The sequence below is a fragment of the Falco cherrug genome, chromosome 19 (genome assembly GCF_023634085.1).
Source record: "Falco cherrug isolate bFalChe1 chromosome 19, bFalChe1.pri, whole genome shotgun sequence".
NCBI lineage: Eukaryota > Metazoa > Chordata > Aves > Falconiformes > Falconidae > Falco > Falco cherrug.
This window is the reverse complement of record NC_073715.1, coordinates 6,073,306-6,091,998: the sequence shown is the minus strand read 5'-3', so window position 1 is coordinate 6,091,998 and position 18,693 is coordinate 6,073,306. Positions and strand designations below refer to the sequence as shown.

General features: G+C 69.5%; 1 protein-coding gene and 1 long non-coding RNA gene across 2 annotated transcripts; both read left to right on the top strand.

The window, feature by feature from the left end:
• Window positions 1-9,687: 9,687 nt before the first annotated feature.
• Window positions 9,688-16,155, top strand: RARG (retinoic acid receptor gamma). The gene is given in 10 exon segments (XM_055697195.1): window positions 9,688-9,711; window positions 9,713-9,805; window positions 10,727-10,868; window positions 11,258-11,418; window positions 11,507-11,524; window positions 11,526-11,684; window positions 12,074-12,278; window positions 13,016-13,174; window positions 14,738-14,841; window positions 14,843-16,155. Coding segments are annotated over 10 exon segments (1,137 nt in total). The 3' UTR covers window positions 14,915-16,155.
• A 731-nt stretch (window positions 16,156-16,886) lies between these two features.
• Window positions 16,887-18,461, top strand: LOC129734301 (uncharacterized). The gene is made up of 3 exons (XR_008729950.1): window positions 16,887-16,997; window positions 17,076-17,149; window positions 18,259-18,461. It is a non-coding gene; the product is annotated as an uncharacterized LOC129734301 (long non-coding RNA).
• Window positions 18,462-18,693: the final 232 nt, after the last annotated feature.

Below are 18,693 nucleotides of genomic sequence, written 5' to 3'. Positions count from 1 at the left end.
GGGGGCAGCAGAGGGGGCAGGGTGGGGGGCGTGGGCGGGGGGCAGCAGCAGGCAGCGCAGGCCATGGGGGTCTCCCCGCGGCGGTGAGGCCGGGGGTCCCGGCCAGCCCAGTCCCATGACGGCCCGGCCCCCCGCCCCCCCCCTCCCCCCCCCCCCTCCCGCTCAGCGGCTTTGGGCCGTAAATCCCCCGGCGGGCCGGGGGCGGGGGGGAAGCCGCGCACGTGGCAGCACCCATGGGTGCGGGGGCTGGGGCTGCCCTGCTGCCACCTGCCCCCCTGCACCACCTCCCATGGGGGGGCTCATGCCACCCCCGGCGGGTACCCACAGCACTGTGCGGGGACACGGGGGGCACAGGGGGACATGGGGGGCACAGGGGACACAGGGGACATGAGGAATGCGGGGGGACATGAAGGACATTGGGGTAGGGGGACACAGGGGATGTGGGGGGACATGGGGACACTGGGACGTGGGGACACGGGGGGGACATGGGGAGCACAAGGGACACAGGGGTTGTGGGGGGACATGGGGGGACACGAGGGACATGGGGGGGCACAGGGGACATGGGGGATGGGGGGGGTCATGGGGGGACACAAGGGACGTGGGAGGGCACAAGGGACATGGGACACAGGGGCCATGGGGGGGCACAGGGGACACGGGAGGACATGGGAACACAAGGGCCATGGGAGGGGGGACAAAGCTGGGGGGGCAGCAGGCCACAAAGGGGGTGACAGTGGGGGGGGACAGAGGGGGCTGGGGGGGGCTGGGCTCTGCCACCCCTTTGGAACGTGTGTGCACATGTGTCACACTGGGTGTAGCACACGTGTGTCCCCACCCCGCATCCCCCAGCCAGCTGCATGCGTGTGCAGGGCTGCCGCGTGTGCCACCCTCGGTGTGCAGGGGTGTCACCCTGGCCATGCTATGGATGTCACCCTGGACATGGCACGTGTGTGCAAGCATGTTACCTCGGACATGCCACGCAGTCACAAACATGTCACCCAGGACACACCATGTATGTGTGAGCGTGTCACCCAGCACACACAGCATCTATGCATGGGCACCATCCCAGCCCCACAGCATGCCTGTCCCTTGCCACACGTGTCCCTGTCCCTGCCACGTGTGTCCGTGCCATGTGTGTCTCCGCCACATACGTCCCTGTCCCCGCCACACATTCCTTGCCATGTATGCCCCTGCCACATGTCCCCAACCCCCCCACGCATGTCCCCGCCACACATGTCCCTGTCACGTGTCCCTGCCACGTGTGTCCCTGCCATGTGTGCCCCTGCCATGCATGTCCCTGTCCCCACCACACGTCCCCTGCCATGCGTGTCACTCTCATGTCTCCACCACACGTCTCTGTCCCTGCCATGTGTGTCCCTGCCATATGTGCCCCACCACGCATGTCCCCATCCCCACCACACGTCCCTGACACACGTGTCCCTGTCACATGTGTTGCTGCCACGCATGTCCCTGTCCCTGCCACGCCTGTCCCTGCCACGCGTGTCCCTACCACGTGTCTCTGTCCCTGCCACGTCCATCCCCACCACGTCCCTGCCACGTATGTCCCTGTCACACATGTCCCTGCAACACGTGTCCCCGTCCCAGCCATGTGTGTCCCCACCATGTGTGTGTCGCCCGCGCCCCGCTGGCGTCGTCCTGCGGTTTGGGAAAAAATGCGGCGGGTTTCAGGGCGGGGGTCACATGACGGCGCGTGCAGGGGCCACGCCCAGCGCCACGCCCACGCCCACGCGCCCACGCCAGGTGAGGGGGGGGGTGTCCCCAGGCGGAGGGGGGTGGGTGCGCGCACGCACACACACACACAGACACACACAGACACACACACACACACGAGTGTGCAGCAGCGCGTGTCCCGGGGGGGGGCGCGAGTGGGGGGGGGGGGAGGGGGGGAGGCCGAGCACGTGGGGGGCCGTGGGCGTGGCCCCGCGCGTCCGAGCGGCCGTGTGGGCACACGCGCGTGCAAACGTGCAGTGCAAGGCGCGTGCCTGAGGAAGCGAGCGGGCACCAGGCGCTGCGGCGCGGGTGGGGGCGAGCGCCCGTGTGCACACGCGTGTGCAAGGCCACGTGTGCGCGCGCCCGCTCCGTCCCCCCCGCGGGACACGCCCCACGCGCACACGCGCGTGTCCCCCCGCCCCGGCACGCGCGTGCCCTCCCCCCCCCCCCCGCCCCCCGCCCCCCTGCCTCAGTTTCCCCAGGGCCCGGGAGCCGGCGGCGGGGGGGGGGGTGGGGGGGTGGGGCGGGGGGGAGGGGCGGCCCCGCCAATGGGGTCATGGAAAAAGGTTCGGGTGGAAAATCCTCCCCCCGCCGCTCAATGGCGGCTTTGTTCGGCCGGGGCCCGCGGGCAGCCCCCGCCCCCGCCGGCTGTGGCCCCCGCCCCCCGCGCCCCCCGCCCCCTCCCCCCGGCCCCCCTCCGTGCCTCAGTTTCCCCGCTGGGGCGCGGGCGGGGGGGGCTGCGGGCAGTGGGGGTTGGTCCACGCTGGGAGCTGGGGAGGGGATGGGGGGCACTGGGCAGTGTGTGCAAGGGCGTGCAAGGGCGTGCAAGGGCGTGCAAGGGCGTGCAAGGGCTTCAAACGCGGTACAGAGGAACAAAACGCCGTGTAAAACCAGTGCAATGCTGTGCAAAGCCATGTAAAGCCGTGCAAAGTTGTGCAATGCCGTGCAAAGTGGTCCAATGCTGAGCAAAGCCGTGCAATCCCGTGCAACGCTGTGCAATGCCACAGCACTGGGCAACGCCACAGCGTGCCGCGCAAAGCCACGCCAAGTCGTGCAACGCTGTGGCATGCTGGGCACTGCTGGGGCACTGGGTGCAGTGCTGTTACACCCCGTGCAAAGCTTGTGCAAAGCCGTGCAATGAAAAGCAATGCATTGCAAAACTGTGTGGTGCCGTGCAAAACCACGCACAGGTTTGCAAAGGTGTGCATCGCCGTGCAAAGCTTGTGCAAAGCCGTGCAGTGAAAGGCAATGCATGGCAAAGCTGTGCGGTGCCGTGCAAAACCACGCACGGGTTTGCAATGCCGTGCAACACCGTGCAATGCTGTGCAACGCCGTGTGACACTGTGCAATTCTGCAAGGGTGTGCAATGCCGTGCAACACCGTGCAAGGCTGTGCCATGCAAACAAGGTGCATCCCCAAGCAGGACCCCCCTGAGGAAGGTTCCCCCACATGCCAGGCCCACACTGAGCATCTCTGGGGACCCTGGGGACCCTTGGTGCACCCCCAGCCACCCGGGGCTGGGGGTGGCGGGGGGGGGGGTGGCGCACCCCGGGCGGGGGTGTGGGTGCAGCTGGGGGAGCAGGAATGCGGCTGGGCGGGTGCTGCCGGTACAGGCCTCGCACGCCCTCGCACGCCTGCGCACGCGGGGACACGCCGGCCGCTGCGGGGCACGGTGAGGGTGGGCACATGTGTGTGTGATTGCATGGTCGGGCTCGGTCACACACACTTGTGCATGACCTTGCACGCTTGCCTTTACCTATGTACACTCATCTGTACTTCTGCATGCTCACACACTTACGGAGTTGTGTGCACCTGTGCACACTTGTGCATGCTCACACGCAGTTGTGCGCACTCATGTGTACTCCCCTGTGTGTGCTCACACAGGCTCGTGTGTGTTCACACCCCCTCGTGCATGCTCACACCCACTTGCGCACACTCAGGCACACTCACACCTGCTTGTGCACACTCAGGCACATCCTTCCACACTCACACCGCCTCGTGCACACTAATGTGCGCTTCCCCCACGCAGCCCCACCCCCCAGCCCCCAGCCCCCCCCCCACCCCCGCTGGGGGGGGATCCTGGTGTTCGGGGAGGGCCGGGGGGGGCAGGGAGGTGCCTGCCTGTCCCTGTCCCTGTGTCCACCCCTGCCCACCCCACCCCCCCGTGCTGGTCCTCCAGCACCCCTAACCCCCCCCAGGGACACACACACGTGTTGGTGTGACACCCCGTGTCCCACGGTGCCCCAGGGCATGGGTTGGCCTGACCCACAGTGGGGGGCACACTGGAGGCCTTGCACACGCGTGTGCACATGCACAGGTGCCTGTGCCACCCTGGAGCCCATAGGGCATCGCATGTGCCTGGCACACACACTCCTCGTGTGAGCGTGAGCACATGCATGGGGACAGGGACACTGGTGCTGGTTGTGAGCACACTGCACACAGCAGGCGTGCAAGCCTGGCACCAACCCCTGTGCAATCAACACACCAACTGCATGTGCACCCTTGCACCAGCACCCCGTGCAACCCTTGCACCAACCACGTGTGTAACCCTTGCACCAGCACCCCGTGCAACCCTTGCACCAACCACATGTGTAACCCTTGCACCAGCACCCCGTGCAACCCTTGCACCAACCGTGTGTAACCCTTGCACCAGCACCCCGTGCAACCCTTGCACCAACCACATGTGTAACCCTTGCACCAGCACCCCGTGCAACCCTTGCACCAACCGTGTGTAACCCTTGCACCAGCACCCCGTGCAACCCTTGCACCAACCACATGTGTAACCCTTGCACCAGCACCCCGTGCAACCCTTGCACCAACCACGTGTGTAACCCTTGCACCAGCACCCCGTGCAACCCTTGCACCAACCGTGTGTAACCCTTGCACCAGCACCCCGTGCAACCCTTGCACCAACCACATGTGTAACCCTTGCACCAGCACCCCGTGCAACCCTTGCACCAACCACGTGTGTAACCCTTGCACCAGCACCCCGTGCAACCCTTGCACCAACCACGTGTGTAACCCTTGCACCAGCACCCCCGTGCAACCCTTGCACGCCCCCCTGCATGCCCTGGTGCCCCCTCGCACACCTCCTCACTGCCTGCCCCCCCCAGCAGGGCCTCGTGCAAGGGCCGTGCAAGGCAGCCAGGGGGGCGGGGGGGGGGGGGGGCAGCTGCTGGTTTTAATTACCCGCGGGCGGCCGGGGGCTAATTGGTACCTTTTGGCTGTGGTGGGGGTGGGGGGAGCGGGGGCCTGTGCGGGGGCCACCACGAGGCACCGGGGGCACGGGTGAGTCCCCTCCCCAGGCATGGGGACACGGGGGTGGCACAGAGTGACGTGGGGGGGGGACACAGGGTGTCACAGGGTGACATGGGGGCACGGGGTGGCACAGGGGTGGCACAGAGTGATGTGGGGGGACACAGGGTGGCACAGGGTGACATGTGGGGACATGGGGTGGCACAGAGTGATGTGGGGGGACACAGGGTGGCACAGGGTGACATGGGGGCACGGGGTGGCACAGGGGTGGCACAGAGTGATGTGGGGGGACACAGGGTGGCACAGGGTGACATGTGGGGACATGGGGTGGCACAGAGTGATGTGAGGGGACACAGGGTGGCACAGGGTGACATGGGGGCACGGTGGTGGCACAGGGGTGGCACAGAGTGATGTGGGGGGGGCACAGGGTGGCACAGGGTGACATGGGGGCACGGGGTGGCACAGGGGTGGCACAGAGTGATGTGGGGGGACACAGGGTGGCACAGGGTGACATGGGGGCACGGGGTGGCACAGGGGTGGCACAGAGTGATGTGGGGGGACACAGGGTGGCACAGGGTGACATGTGGGGACATGGGGTGGCACAAAGTGATGTGGGGGACACAGGGTGGCACAGGGTGACATGTGGGGACATGGGGTGGCACAAAGTGATGTGGGGGGACACAGGGTGGCACAGGGTGACATGGGGGCACGGGGTGGCACAGGGGTGGCACAGAGTGATGTGGGGGGGCACAGGGTGGCACAGGGTGACATGTGGGGACATGGGGTGGCACAGAGTGATGTGGGGGGGACACAGGGTGGCACAGGGTGACATGGGGGCACGGGGTGGCACAGGGGTGGCACAGAGTGATGTGGGGGGACATGGGGTGGCACAAGGGTGACATAGGAGCACAGAGGTGGCAAGGAGTGACACAGGGGTGACATGAGGGGACATGGGGTGGCACAGGGTGACATGGGAGGACACAGAGTGGCACAGGGGGGTAGCAGAGTGGGACATGGGGACGCAGGGGACACGGGTGGCAGGAGGGGGAGGTGAAGGTGATGGGTGGTACAGGGTGACATCGGGGGATACAGGGTGGCACAGGGTGATGTGGGGGCATGGCGTGTGGCACAGGTGGCAGAGGGGGACATGGGGACGGACATGGGGACACAGAGGGGACAGTGGTGGCAGGAGGGGGAGGTGAAGGTGATGGGCACAGCGGGGCACAGAGGTGTCCCCAGGCATTGACCACCCTGGTTGGGTGCTGGGGGCGGGGGGTGACAACATGGGGACTGTGGGGACATGAGAGGGAACCGGGAGGACTGGGGAGGAAGGTGGCATGAGGTGTGGGGGGATGGGGGAGGTGACATGAGGACTGGGAGGACTGGGAGGGATTGGGGAAGGTGACACAAGGACTGGAACGACTGGGAGAGTCTGGGAAGGTGACATGAGGACTGGGAGGACTGGGAGGGACTGGGGTGGGGCCTGGGAGGGACTGGGGAAGGTGACACAAGGACTGGGAGGGACTGGGGAGGGTGACACAAGGACTGGGAGGACTGCGAGGGTGACACAAGGACTGGGAGGGACTGGGGAAGGTGACATAGGGACTGGGAGGACTGGGAGGGACTGGGGAAGGTGACATGGGGACTGGGAGGACTGGGAGGGACTGGGGTGGGGACTGGGAGGGACTGGGGAAGGTGACACAAGGACTGGGAGGGACTGGGGAAGGTGACATGGGAGCTGGAGGCAGGGCACCTCTCCTTCCTGGGGTGCCTCTCTGTGTGTGTGACACTGTGTGTGACACTCTGTGTGTGTCTGTGTGACACTGACACCGTGTGTGACACCATATGTGATGCCGTGTGTGTGTGACACTGTGACACTCTGTGACACCACGTGTGTGACACCATATGGTGCTGTGTGACACCGTATGTGACACTGCATATGACACCATGTGACGCTGTGGCACCCCGCAACGCCATGTGTGTGACACTGTGTGTGTGACACCGTGACACTGTGTGTATGTGACACCATGACGCTGCATGTGTGTGACACTGCATGTGTGTGACACCGTGTGTGACACTGTGACACCGTGTGTGTGACACTGCTTGTGTGTGACTGTGTGTGTGTGTGACACTGTGTGTGTGTGACACCGTGACACTGTGTGTATGTGACACCATGATGCTGCATGTGTGTGACACTGCGTGTGTGTGACACCGTGACACTGCTTGTGTGTGACTCTCTGTGTGTGTGACACTGCGTGTGTGTGGCACCGTGTGTGTGACACTGCGTGTGTGACACCACGTGACGCTGTGACACTCCGCGGCACCGTGTGTGTGACACTGTGACACCGTATGTGACACCGCGTGGGTGCGCGCGTCCGGGGCTGCCCCCTGCGCGCGCGCGCGCGGCACCGCGCGTGGGCGCGCACCCACGGGGCGCTCCGCCCCGCCCCACCCCGCCCCGCCCGGCCCCGCCCCCCGGCCCCGCCCCCCCCGCCCCGCGCCGGTGGCTGGGGCCCGGGGCCGGGCCGGGCCGCGCCGCACCCCGGGGCCGCGAGCGGGGCCGGGTCTGGGGCCGCCGCCGCGTTCCCGGGGCCGCGCCGGGGCCGCCGCCATGTTCGACAGCCGGGGGGCGCCGCCGGGGCCGCGGCGGCTGCACGACGTGACCAACCGCGGGGCCTGCGCGCCGCGCAAGGGGGGCGCGGGGGGGGCGCTGCGGGGCGCTCCCCCCCTGCGCCTGGCCGCCGCCCCGCCGCGGTACGGGGCACGCGTGGGCGCCGCGGGGGGGGGCGTGACACGCGGGGGGGCGCGGGGGGCGGGGGGCCGTGACGCGCGGGGGGACGCGGGGGGCCGTGACACGCGGGGGCGCCGCGGGGCGCCGTGACACGAGTGGGCGTCGCGGGGGGAGGCGCGGGGGGCGCTGTGACACGCGAGGGGGGGCCATGACACGCGTGGGCGGGCGAGACCCCGCGGAGGGGGGGGGCGCGGACGGGCGAGTGCGTGTGCAAGCGCGTGGGCGCGTGTGACGCGCGTGGGTGTGGATGCGCGTGCGAGTGGCGTGACGCGGGGGGGGGAAGGGGGGGGGAGCGGGGTGGTGGGGGTGTTGTCGTGCCCCCCGTCCCGGGGTGGGGGCGGGGGCCGCTGGGGGGAGGCGCGCGGAGCGGCACCCACGGGGGGGCAGCGGGTAGGGACCCGCTTGGAGGGGGGGGCACCCACGGGGGGGCAGGCCCCTCCCCCCGCCGCCCCCCCCCCCGCGGAAATCTGGGCACAAACAGGCTGGGGGGGGGTGGTGTGTGCTGGGGGGGTCCCACCGCTCGGGGGTCCCGCCGCCTTTGGGGAGGGGGAGGGGGGCTGGAGGCGGAGCGCCCCCCCCCGGCGGTACCCGCAGGCGGGGCGCCCCTCCCGCGCCCCCCCCCCTCCCAGCTCCCCGGCCCAACTGGTTCCAGTTCAGCCGCCGCGCCCGCCCGGCGCTGCCAATGTGGCACTTAACCCCTGCGGGGCCGCCCCCGCCCCGCGCTGCCCCCCGGCTGGGGGGGGGGGCTGGGGACCCCCCCCCAGCCCAGCATGGGGCGGGCAGCACCCCCAGGCTGCGAGGGGGGCGTCCCCCCTGCCCACCCCCCCAATTAAGCTCTCCTTGGAGCCAGATGCACCCCCGCAAACTGAGGGGGGGTCCCAACAGCGTTGTGTGCCCCCCCCCCATGGGGGTTGCTGGTTTGTTTTGGGGGCGGGGTGCTTGGATTTAGGTCAGCCCCCTCCCCCCCCCCCCAAAAAAAATAATCAAAATTTGGCTCTGAAGGGAAACTGAGGCACGGGGCAGGGGGGCGCCCTGATGTGCCCCCCACCCCCCACCCGCCCCGCTGCACCAACAGCGTGGGGGTGGGGGGGGACAGATCCAGACCCCTCCCCCCAAACTGGGGGTGCCCACACGGGTCTGGGGGCCCCCCCCATGTCCCCCCCCTCGGGGGGGTGTCGCAGGGTGTGGCGCCCGGTTGCGGTTGCAGGGGGGGGGACGGGACGGGGACACGGACACCCACACCGCGGGGGGGGGGCGCTGGGTTTCGGGCACGCCTGGTGCGCGTTTGTTGTGTGTGTGCACACGCGTGTGCGAGGGGGGGCTCCCCCCCCAGCCCCCCCCAGCCCCCCCCCCCAGCCCCCCCCCCAGCCCAGCTGCAACCGCTTTAGGGCTGGTTATAAATGGGCCGTTTGACGCGGGCGAGGGCAGGAATTTCCTCAATTTCAGCAATTTCGGCTTTTTTTATAAAAACACACACACAAAAAAAAACCTCACCCACCCCCAGGCGCCCGCCAGGCAGGGTGGGGTCCGCGCCCCCCCATCCCCCCCACCGCAGCGGTGACACTGATGTCACCCACCCCGTGCTGGGATGCCCCCCCCCAGCTTTGGGTTTTGGGGCTGCGGGGTTGTTGGGGAGGGGGTGTTGGGCTGCACCCCCTCGCCTTGTGTGTCCCCCCCCGTACTTTGTGTCGCCCCGGCCCCCCAGGATGGGGACAGCCAGGCTCCCCCCCCCCCCCCCCCCCCGCCTCAGTTTCCCCTTGGCCAGCACCGTGGGGTGGTGGCATCTCCCAGCCTCGGGGGTCCCAAGCAGGTTTTGGAGGGGGGGGGGTGTCTCTGGCAGCTGCCTGACCCCCCCCCCCCCCCGCCTTGTCCCCCCCCCAGCCGTGGAGACCCAGAGCAGGAGCTCGGAGGAGATGGTGCCCAGCTCGCCCTCGCCGCCCCCCCCCCCCCCGCGTGTACAAGCCCTGCTTCGTCTGCAGCGACAAGTCCTCGGGGTACCACTACGGCGTCAGCTCCTGCGAGGGCTGCAAGGTGAGGGGGGGGGCGCAGGGGACCCCCCCCCCGAGCCCTGGGGACCTTATGGCAGGGCGTGGGGACCCCCCCCAGGCACTAGGGAGCTGGCACTGGGGAGCCTGACTGGGGGCACTAGGAGACCCTCGGCACTGGGGAGCCTTGTGGGGGCAGTGGGACCCCCCCTGGGCACTGGGGAGCCTTGCTGGGGGCACTGGGGGGATTGGGACGTACCACCCCTCCCCAGCAATGGGGAGCATTGTTGGGGGAGTGGGGAGTCTCTGGGGGGATTGGGCGCCTCCCAGGGCACTGGGGAGCCTTGCTGGGGTCAGTGGGACACCCCGCCCGGGCACTGGGGAGCCTTGCTGGGGGATTGGGGAACCTTGTGGGGGGGAATGGGGAGCCCCTGGGGGATTGGGACCCCCCCGGCACTGGGGAGCCTTGCTGGGGGCAATGGAGAGCCCTTGGGGGGATTGGGACACTCCCCCTCCCAGCACTGGGGAGCCTTTCTGGGGGCACTGGGGAGACCCCTAGTCACCAGGGAGCCTTGCTGGGAGTACTGGGGAGCCCCCCCAGGGATGTTGGGGGGCTTTGCTGAGGGCAATGGGGAGTCGGCAATGGGGACCCCTCCAGGCACGGCCCCCCTCCCCCCCTCGGGGTGATGCTAGGGAGCAGCTCATGGATAGTGGGATGCCTTGCTGGGAGCACTGGGGAGCTGGGGCACCCCCTGAGGGGTGCTGGGGAGCCCCCCCGGGGGGCACTGGGGAATCCCCTGGGGGATGCTGGGGAGCAGCCCACAGACACTGGGGACCCCCCCTGAGCGCTGGGGAGCTTTGCTGGGGGGACCTGGGGAGCTGGGAGCGGGAGCCCTAGTTGGGGGGATGGGGGAGCCCCCCAGGCGTGCCGCCAGCCCCCCGTCCCCCCCCGTGTGGCCCCCCCCAGGGCTTTTTCCGCCGCAGCATCCAGAAGAACATGGTGTACACGTGCCACCAGGACAAGAACTGCCAGATCAACAAGGTGACGCGCAACCGCTGCCAGTTCTGCCGCCTCCAGAAGTGCTTCGAGGTCGGCATGTCCAAGGAAGGTGCGCCGGGGTCCGGGGGGGTCCCGGGGGGGCACCCCCCGCCGTCCGCCCCCTCCCTGGGCATCGCGCCTCATCGGCTCCATCCCCGCGGCGCTGGGCGCCCTCGCCGTGGGGCTGGAGGATTTGGGGCTGGGGGTGGTGGTGGGGAAGCAGGGGCCCATGTGTCCCCCCTCTGGGGGTGCGGGGGGGGGCTTTGGCCGGTGCCCCCCCCGGGGTGTGGGGGGGCTTGGCATCCCCTGCGGCTGCATTGTGCTATATGTGGATATCCTGCTCGCGCATCCTGTCCCTGAGCCCCGCTGAAAGGGGGGGGGGGTGTCAGGAAACACCGCCTGGGGAGGGGGTGGGGGGGCACCCCCAAACCCCCCCTGACCTCCCCCCTGGCCCCGCAGCCGTCCGTAATGACAGGAACAAGAAGAAGAAGGAGGTGAAGGAGGAGCTGGTGCCCGAGAGCTACGAGCTGAGCCCGGAGCTGGAGGAGCTGGTGCGGAGGGTCAGCAGAGCCCACCAGGAGACCTTCCCCTCGCTCTGCCAGCTGGGCAAGTACACCACGGTGAGCACGGGGGGCACGGGGGGGGCCAGCACCCCCCCCCGGCACCGGGGCTCACTCCCCTTGCTGTGTGTCGTGCCCCCCCCCCCAGAACTCGAGCGCTGACCACCCGGGTGCAGCTGGACCTGGGGCTGTGGGACAAGTTCAGCGAATTGGCCACCAAGTGCATCATCAAGATCGTGGAGTTCGCCAAGCACCTGCCCGGCTTCACCGCGCTCAGCATGGCCGACCAGATCACCCTGCTCAAGGCCGCCTGCCTCGACATCCTGGTGAGGGTCCGGGGGGCTGCGGGGGGGGGGGGGCCGTGCCAGCCCCGACCCCCCCATGCCCTCCTGGTGAGGGTCTGGGGGGCTGCAGGGGGGGTGGGGGGTGCCCCATGGCCATGCCCTCCTGGTGGGGGTCTCAGGGGGGCTGCGGGGGGGGGGGGCCTGTGCCAGCCCTGACCCCTTCACACCCTCTTGGTGAGGGTCTGGGGGACTGGGGGGGGGGGGGCTGGGGGTGCCCTGTGCCAGCCCTGACCCCCCCATGCCCTCCTGGTGAGGGTCTGGGGGGCTGCAGGGGGGGTGGGGGGTGCCCCATGGCCATGCCCTCCTGGTGGGGGTCCCGGGGGGCTCTGAGCAGGGTGGGGGGTGCCCCATGCCCTGCCCCCTGCCCCCAGATGCTGCGGATCTGCACGCGCTACACGCCGGAGCAGGACACCATGACGTTCTCGGACGGGCTGACGCTGAACCGCACGCAGATGCACAACGCCGGCTTCGGGCCCCTCACCGACCTGGTCTTCGCCTTCGCCGGGCAGCTGCTGCCGCTGCAGATGGACGACACCGAGACCGGGCTGCTCAGCGCCATCTGCCTCATCTGCGGCGGTGGGGGCGCGGGACCCCGCGGGGCGGGGGACATGGGGACCTCCCGGATGGGGGGTGGTGGGGACACAGGGGCCTCTGGGACGGGGGGTGTGGGGACATGGGGACATGGGGACCTCCGGGATGGGGGGTGTGGGGGACACGGGGACCTCTGGGACAGAAAGCAGTGGGGACATGAGGACCTCCAGGATGGGGAGCGGCAGGGACTTGGAGACCTCTGGGGACAGGGGACAGCGGGGACATGGGGACCTCCAGGATGGGAGGTGGCAGGGACATGGGGACCTCCGGGACAGAAGGCAGTGGGGGCGTGGGGACCTCTGGGATGGGGGGTGGTGGGGACATGAGGACCTCCAGGACAGGGGGCAGCAGGGACATAGGGACCTCCGAGACAGGGTAGTGGGGACATGGGGACCTGCATGACAGAAGACAATGGGGACACGGGGACCTCCGGGATGGGAGGTGGTGCAGGGATGTGGAGATCTCCAGGACAGAAGGCAGCAGGGACATGAGGACATGGGGACCTCCGGGACAGGGGGCAGTGGGGACGTGGGGACCTCTGGGATGGGGGGTGGTGGGGACATGGGGATGTCTGGGATGGGGGGCAGCAGGGACATGGGGGGACAGGGACCTCAGGGCCAGGAGGACATGGGGACACGGGGACCCCCAGGCCAGGAGGCAGCGGGGACATGGGGACACCCGGGCGCAGGGCCGGGGGGTGACGGTCCCCCTGTGCCCCCCAGACCGCATGGACCTGGAGGAGCCGGAGAAGGTGGAGCGGCTGCAGGAGCCGCTGCTGGAGGCGCTGAAGGTGTACGCGCGTCGCCGCCGCCCGCGCCAGCCGCACATGTTCCCCCGCATGCTCATGAAGATCACGGACCTGCGCGGCATCAGCACCAAGGGTGGGACCCCCGGGACCCCCCGGACCCCCGGCCCAGGAGCGTGGGGGGGGGTGGGGGTGGGCACCGTGCGGGTGGGGAATGGGGGGCTCGGGGGGGCTTGTGCGTGGGGGTGGGGCTAGAGGGGGGGACGCTCACTGGGAAGTGCGCACGGAAGTGTGGGAAGTGTGGGGATGCTCGCTGGGAAGTGCGCAGGGAAGTGCGGGGATGCTCGCTGGGAAGTGCGCAGGGAAGTGCGGGGATGCTCACTGGGAAGTGCGCAGGGAAGTGCAGGGATGCTCGCTGGTAAGTGCGGGGGATGCTCGCTGGGAAGTGTGGGGATGCTCACTGGGGAGTGTGGGGATGCTCACTGGGAAGTGCACAGGGAAGCGTGGGGATGCTCGCTGGGAAGTGCGCAAGGAAGTGTGGGGATGCTCACTGGGAAGTGCACAGGGAAGTATGGGGATGCTCACTGGGAAGTGCGGGGATGCTCGCTGGGAAGTGTGGGGATGCTCACTGGGGAGTGTGGGGGATGCTCACTGGGAAGTGCACAGGGAAGCGTGGGGATGCTCGCTGGGAAGTGCGCAAGGAAGTGTGGGGATGCTCACTGGGAAGTGTGCAGGGAAGTGCGGGGGATGCTCGCTGGGAAGTGTGCAGGGGTAAGTGGTGTGGGAATGCTTGCTGGGAAGTGTGCACGGAAGTGTGAGAAGTGCAGGGATGCTCGCTGGGAAGTGTGCAGGGAAGTGTGGGGATGCTCGCTGGGAAGTGCGGGGATGCTCACTGGGAAGTGTGGGGATGCTCGCTGGGAAGTGCGCAAGGAAGTGTGGGTATGCTTGCTGGGAAGTGGGGATGCTCACTGGGGAGTGTGGGGATGCTCACTGGGAAGTGCACAGGGAAGCGTGGGGATGCTCGCTGGGAAGTGCGCAAGGAAGTGCGGGGATGCTCACTGGGAAGTGCGCAGGGAAGTGCGGGGATGCTCGCTGGGAAGTGCGCAGGGAAGCGTGGGGATGCTTGCTGGGAAGTGCGCACGGAAGTGTGGGAAGTGCAGGGATGCTCGCTGGGAAGTGTGCAGGGAAGTGTGGGGATGCTCGCTGGGAAGTGCGCAGGGAACCATGTGGGGAAGCTCGATGGGAAACGTGCGGGGGGTGCCTGTGGGGAAGCGTGCAGGGATGGTCACAAGGAAGTGCAGGGGGAAGTGTGTGTGGAAGCTCACAGGGAAGCGTGTGGGAAAGCTGGCAGGGATGGTCACAGGGAAGTGCCTGGGGAAGCTGGCAGGGATGCTGGTGAGGAAGTGTGTGGTGAAGTGTGTGGGAAAGTGCTTGAGGAAGCACACAGGGAAGTGCACAGGGAAGTGCACGGGGAAGTGCACGGGGAAGCACGCGTGGGGGCAGCTCGGGGGCTTGTTTGGGGGGCTCGAAGGGGCTCGTGGCGGGGAGGCTCATGGGGAGATGCGCGGGGGAACGTGTCTGTGGGGGGAAGCTGGGGGGTCGGAGCCAGAGGGAGGGCTGGAGCTGGGGGTCCGAGCCGGGGGGCTCCGAGCGGGGGGCAGGCCGCGAGGCCGGCTGTGGGCTGACGGGGGTCCCGCAGGCGCGGAGCGAGCCATCACGCTGAAGATGGAGATCCCGGGGCCGATGCCCCCCCTGATCCGGGAGATGCTGGAGAACCCCGAGATGTTCCAGGAGGAGGCGGGAGCGGGGCCCCCCCCCGCCCCCGGAGCCCCCTGCCGCCCAGGACAGCCCCCCCGGCCCCCCCAGCTCCCCATAGCCCCCCGCCTGTGCTGGGGGGGCCCCCGCCACCCCCTGCCGCACTTGGACATTCACAACTGCCTCCAGGGCCCCCCCCTCACTCCGGGGAGGGGGAGCCCCCACGGTGCCCCCCCCCCCAATTTTGGGGGGGGCTCCAGAGACTGACGGAGTCGGCCTGGGGAGACCCCATGGCACAGCTATTGCCTTAAGCTGGGGGGCCCGGGGGGGCCCCCCCCACCCCAACCTCAGCTTCATGCCAAAGCCCCCCCCCGCCCCTCTGCCGCCCCCCCCTTGTATTGGGGGGATTTGAGGGGGGCAATGATGGACAGAAATTGCCCCCCCTCCCCCAATTGATGCCTGACACCCTTCGGGTGCCCCCCCACCCCCCTTTACGCCCTCCTCCCTCATCAAGCTGGAGGGGGGGGGGGCACCCAGGCGTTGGGGACTTTATTTATTGGAGACAGGGTGGATTTGGGGGGGGCACCCCCATTTCCCCCCCCGAGCACTGCTGGGGTACAGGCAGGACCCCCCCATGCCGGGGGGGGGGTGGGGGGGGCATTTTATTAGCTGGTTTATTTTATATTTTAGGGAGGGGGGAGCAGCTGCTTGTGGGTGTTGCTTTTTGACGCTGTTGGGGTGGGGGGGGGCCCAAAATCCCCCCCCATTCCCCCCCCCCCCGGCACAGAACACTATAGAGACCAAAGATGGGGGACACGAGGTGACCCCCCGCAACCCCCCCTGTATTGCTGGGGGGGGTCCAAGCCATAGTCATGGTGACCCTAATGCCATGGGGGGCCCTGCCCGGTGCCCCCCTCCCCGGGGCAGCTTTGGGGGGGAGGGGTGTCCACACCCCAACAACCCCCCGGACCAAACTGCCCCACCCCCAAACGTCTGTTACCCGCAAGCCTGGTTTGGGGGGATGTCCCTGCCCCCCCAATATGCCCCCCCCTTATTTTAGGGGTGCACAGCCCTTGGGGGGAGGGGGGCTGTTACACTACACGGGGGGGTGCCCCCCCCCCCCGGGGCAGCACTTTTCACCCGTTATTTATTCCTTTGCGTTTACACCGGGGTCCCCCCGGCCCCGGGGGGGGGGGCCCCCTGCCGCTGCCCCCCTGCTGCCCCCCCTCCCCCCCCGTGTCCGAGCTGCCCCCCCCGTCGCCGGGGGGTTCCCCCTGCCATGTTTACAGCCCACCCGCCCCCCCTTGCTGGGGGGGAGACGGGACTTTTCTATTTTTGCAAAATAAAGTGATGGAAATTTGGGGGGGTCCTGGTGTGCTCGGGGGGGTCGGGGGGGCACCGCTAGGGGACCCACCCCGGGTTGGTGGGGGACAGTTTGGCGTGAGGGGGGGGGGCACCCTGGGGTGCTGGAACCCCCCCCGGGACAGTGGGGACACTTGGGGGGGCTGCAGGTCCTCGCGGGGGGGCGCCCCAGCCCTGCGGAGCCGCACCGGGACCCCCCGGCGCCCCGACCCCCAGGCAAGAGTGTTCCTGGGCCCCTCCCCCCCAGTGCTCCGGCACCCCGACCCCGACCCCCACCCAAGGGCGTTATTGCCCCCCGCGAGTGCCCCTGTGCCCCCGGCACCCGCGACCCCCACCCAAGGGTGTTCCTGCCCTCCCCGCATCCCGACCCCCTCCCAAACGCCCCTGTGGGCGCCCAGGGACCGCGGCCCCCACCCAAGGGTGCTCCTGCTCCCGCACCCCGCTCCCCCCCGAGTGCCCCTGTGTCCCCCTCCGGCACCCCGACCGCCCCCTCCCGGGGTGCCCCGCTGGTCCAGACCCCGACCCCCACCCAGGGGTCCCCCCCCTCCCGGCACGGTGCCCCCCTCCCGGGGTGGGGGGTGGGGGGGAAAGGCGGACCCCTGGGTCCTTCCTGCGGGGTGGGTGGGGGTCAGGGTGCGGCTCCGGCTCCGCACCTGCGGGGTTTCGCCCCCCCCCCCGCTGCGGGCAGGATGCGGCCCCCGCCCCACCCCCCCCTTCCCCCCCCCCCTTCCCCCCCCCCCTTCCCCCCGCCCCGTCTCACAGTCGCGCCGGGGCCATGGGGCGGCCGGGTGGGCGCCTGCTGCTGTCGCTGCTGCTGGTGGCCCAGGGGGGGGCTGGGGCAGGTGAGGAGGGGGGGGGCACACGGGACGGAGGGGGGCTGACCCCTCCAGACCCTCTGACCCCCCCCCGGGTGTCCCCAGGGTCCTGCGAGCCCCACGCGTCTTGCGAGGCGTGTGTCCGCTCCCACCCGCGATGCGCCTGGTGCGAGGACCCGGTGAGTGCGGGGACCCCCCCGACACCCCCCCCCGCGGCCCCCCCCCCCGACCCCTCCATCCCTGGACCCCTCCCCACCCCCCTGACCTCTCCCAGACTCCCCCCGACCCTGAACCCCCTCGACCCCCTCACCCCTGCCCTGACCCTGGACCCACCATGACCCTCCCCCAACCCCCACGCAGGGTGCTGGGGGCCGGGCTTTGGGGGGTCCCTGCGCTCTTGGGGGTCGTGGTGGCTCGAGGGGGTCCCCACCTCCGTGGGGGTTGTGGTGTGATTTTGGGGTCCCCTGGGGGGTCGCAGTGTGCGGTGGGGGGACTGGGGTGCCATGGGGTGGCCACATGCTGTGGGGTCCCCCGTGTCCCCATGGGGATGGCCGTGTATTGGGAGGGGGGGGACACGGTGTCCCTGTGCGTCCCCAGTGGGGCACAAGGTCTCTTCTGTGCTGGGGAGGGGTCTTGGGGGGGGGGGGCACAGGCTCCCTGGGGAGCACATGCCTGGGGGTCCCTGGGGCCCCCACGTGCCGTAGGTGGCAAGCCCCCACCCCACTCCTTTGCGTGACACCCCCCGTCCCGCGGTTTGTCGCCAGGAAGCGGCAAAACCTCAGTGACAAACAGCCGGGGGGGGGTGGGTGGCCCCCCCCGCAGCACCCGGCACCTGCCTGTCTGCCGCCGGGCCGGGGGTGCTGGGGGCTGAGAATGTGGGGGGCTGGGGGCTGGGGAATGTGGGGGGCTGGGTCTGTGGGCGCTGGGCACAGGGAACACGGGGTACGGGGTGCTGGGTGCAGGAAATGTGGGGTGCTGAGACTGGGGGTGCTGGGTGCAGGGAGATGGGTGCTGGGTCTGGGGTGGGCGCTGGGCACAGGGAACACGGGGTACGGGGTGCTGGGTGCAGGAAGTGTGGGGTGCTGGGTCTGGGAGTGCTGGGCGCAGGGAATGTGGGGTGCTGGGTGCCGGGAATTTGGGGTACGGGATGTGGGGAGATGGGTGCTGTGTCTGTAGGTGCTGGGGAACACGGGGTGCAGGAGGGCACTGCAGAGAGCTGTGGGGTGCAGGGTGGTGGGGCAATGGGGTGGCTGGGTGGGGGTGCAGGCGCTGACCCCCGCCCCCCCAGGACTTCCCGCGGGGGGGGCTGCCAGAAGCCCCCCCGCTGCGCCCCGCGAGAGGCCCTGGAGCGCGCTGGGTGCCCCCCCGACGCCGTGGTGGAGCCCCCACAGCAGTGTGCAGGTGCTGAGGGATGAGGAGGGGGGGCAGGGGGGGGGGGCACCCCCACCCAGCTGCGGCCCCCAGAGCGTCCGGATGCTCCTCCGGCCCGGTGAGGAGTGGGGGGAGGGAAGGAGAGGGAGGGAGGGGAGAGGGATGGATGGAAGGATGAAGGGAGGGGGGGATGGGGGGAGATGGGGGATGGAGGGAGAAGATGGACCGAAGGAAGGAAGCAGGGGGAGATGGAGGGGTGGAGAGAGTGTGTGTGTGGGGAGATGGATGGAAGGAAGGAAGGAGGGAGGGAGAGATGGTGGGGGGAGGAGCAGAGATGGAGAAGGTGGGGGGA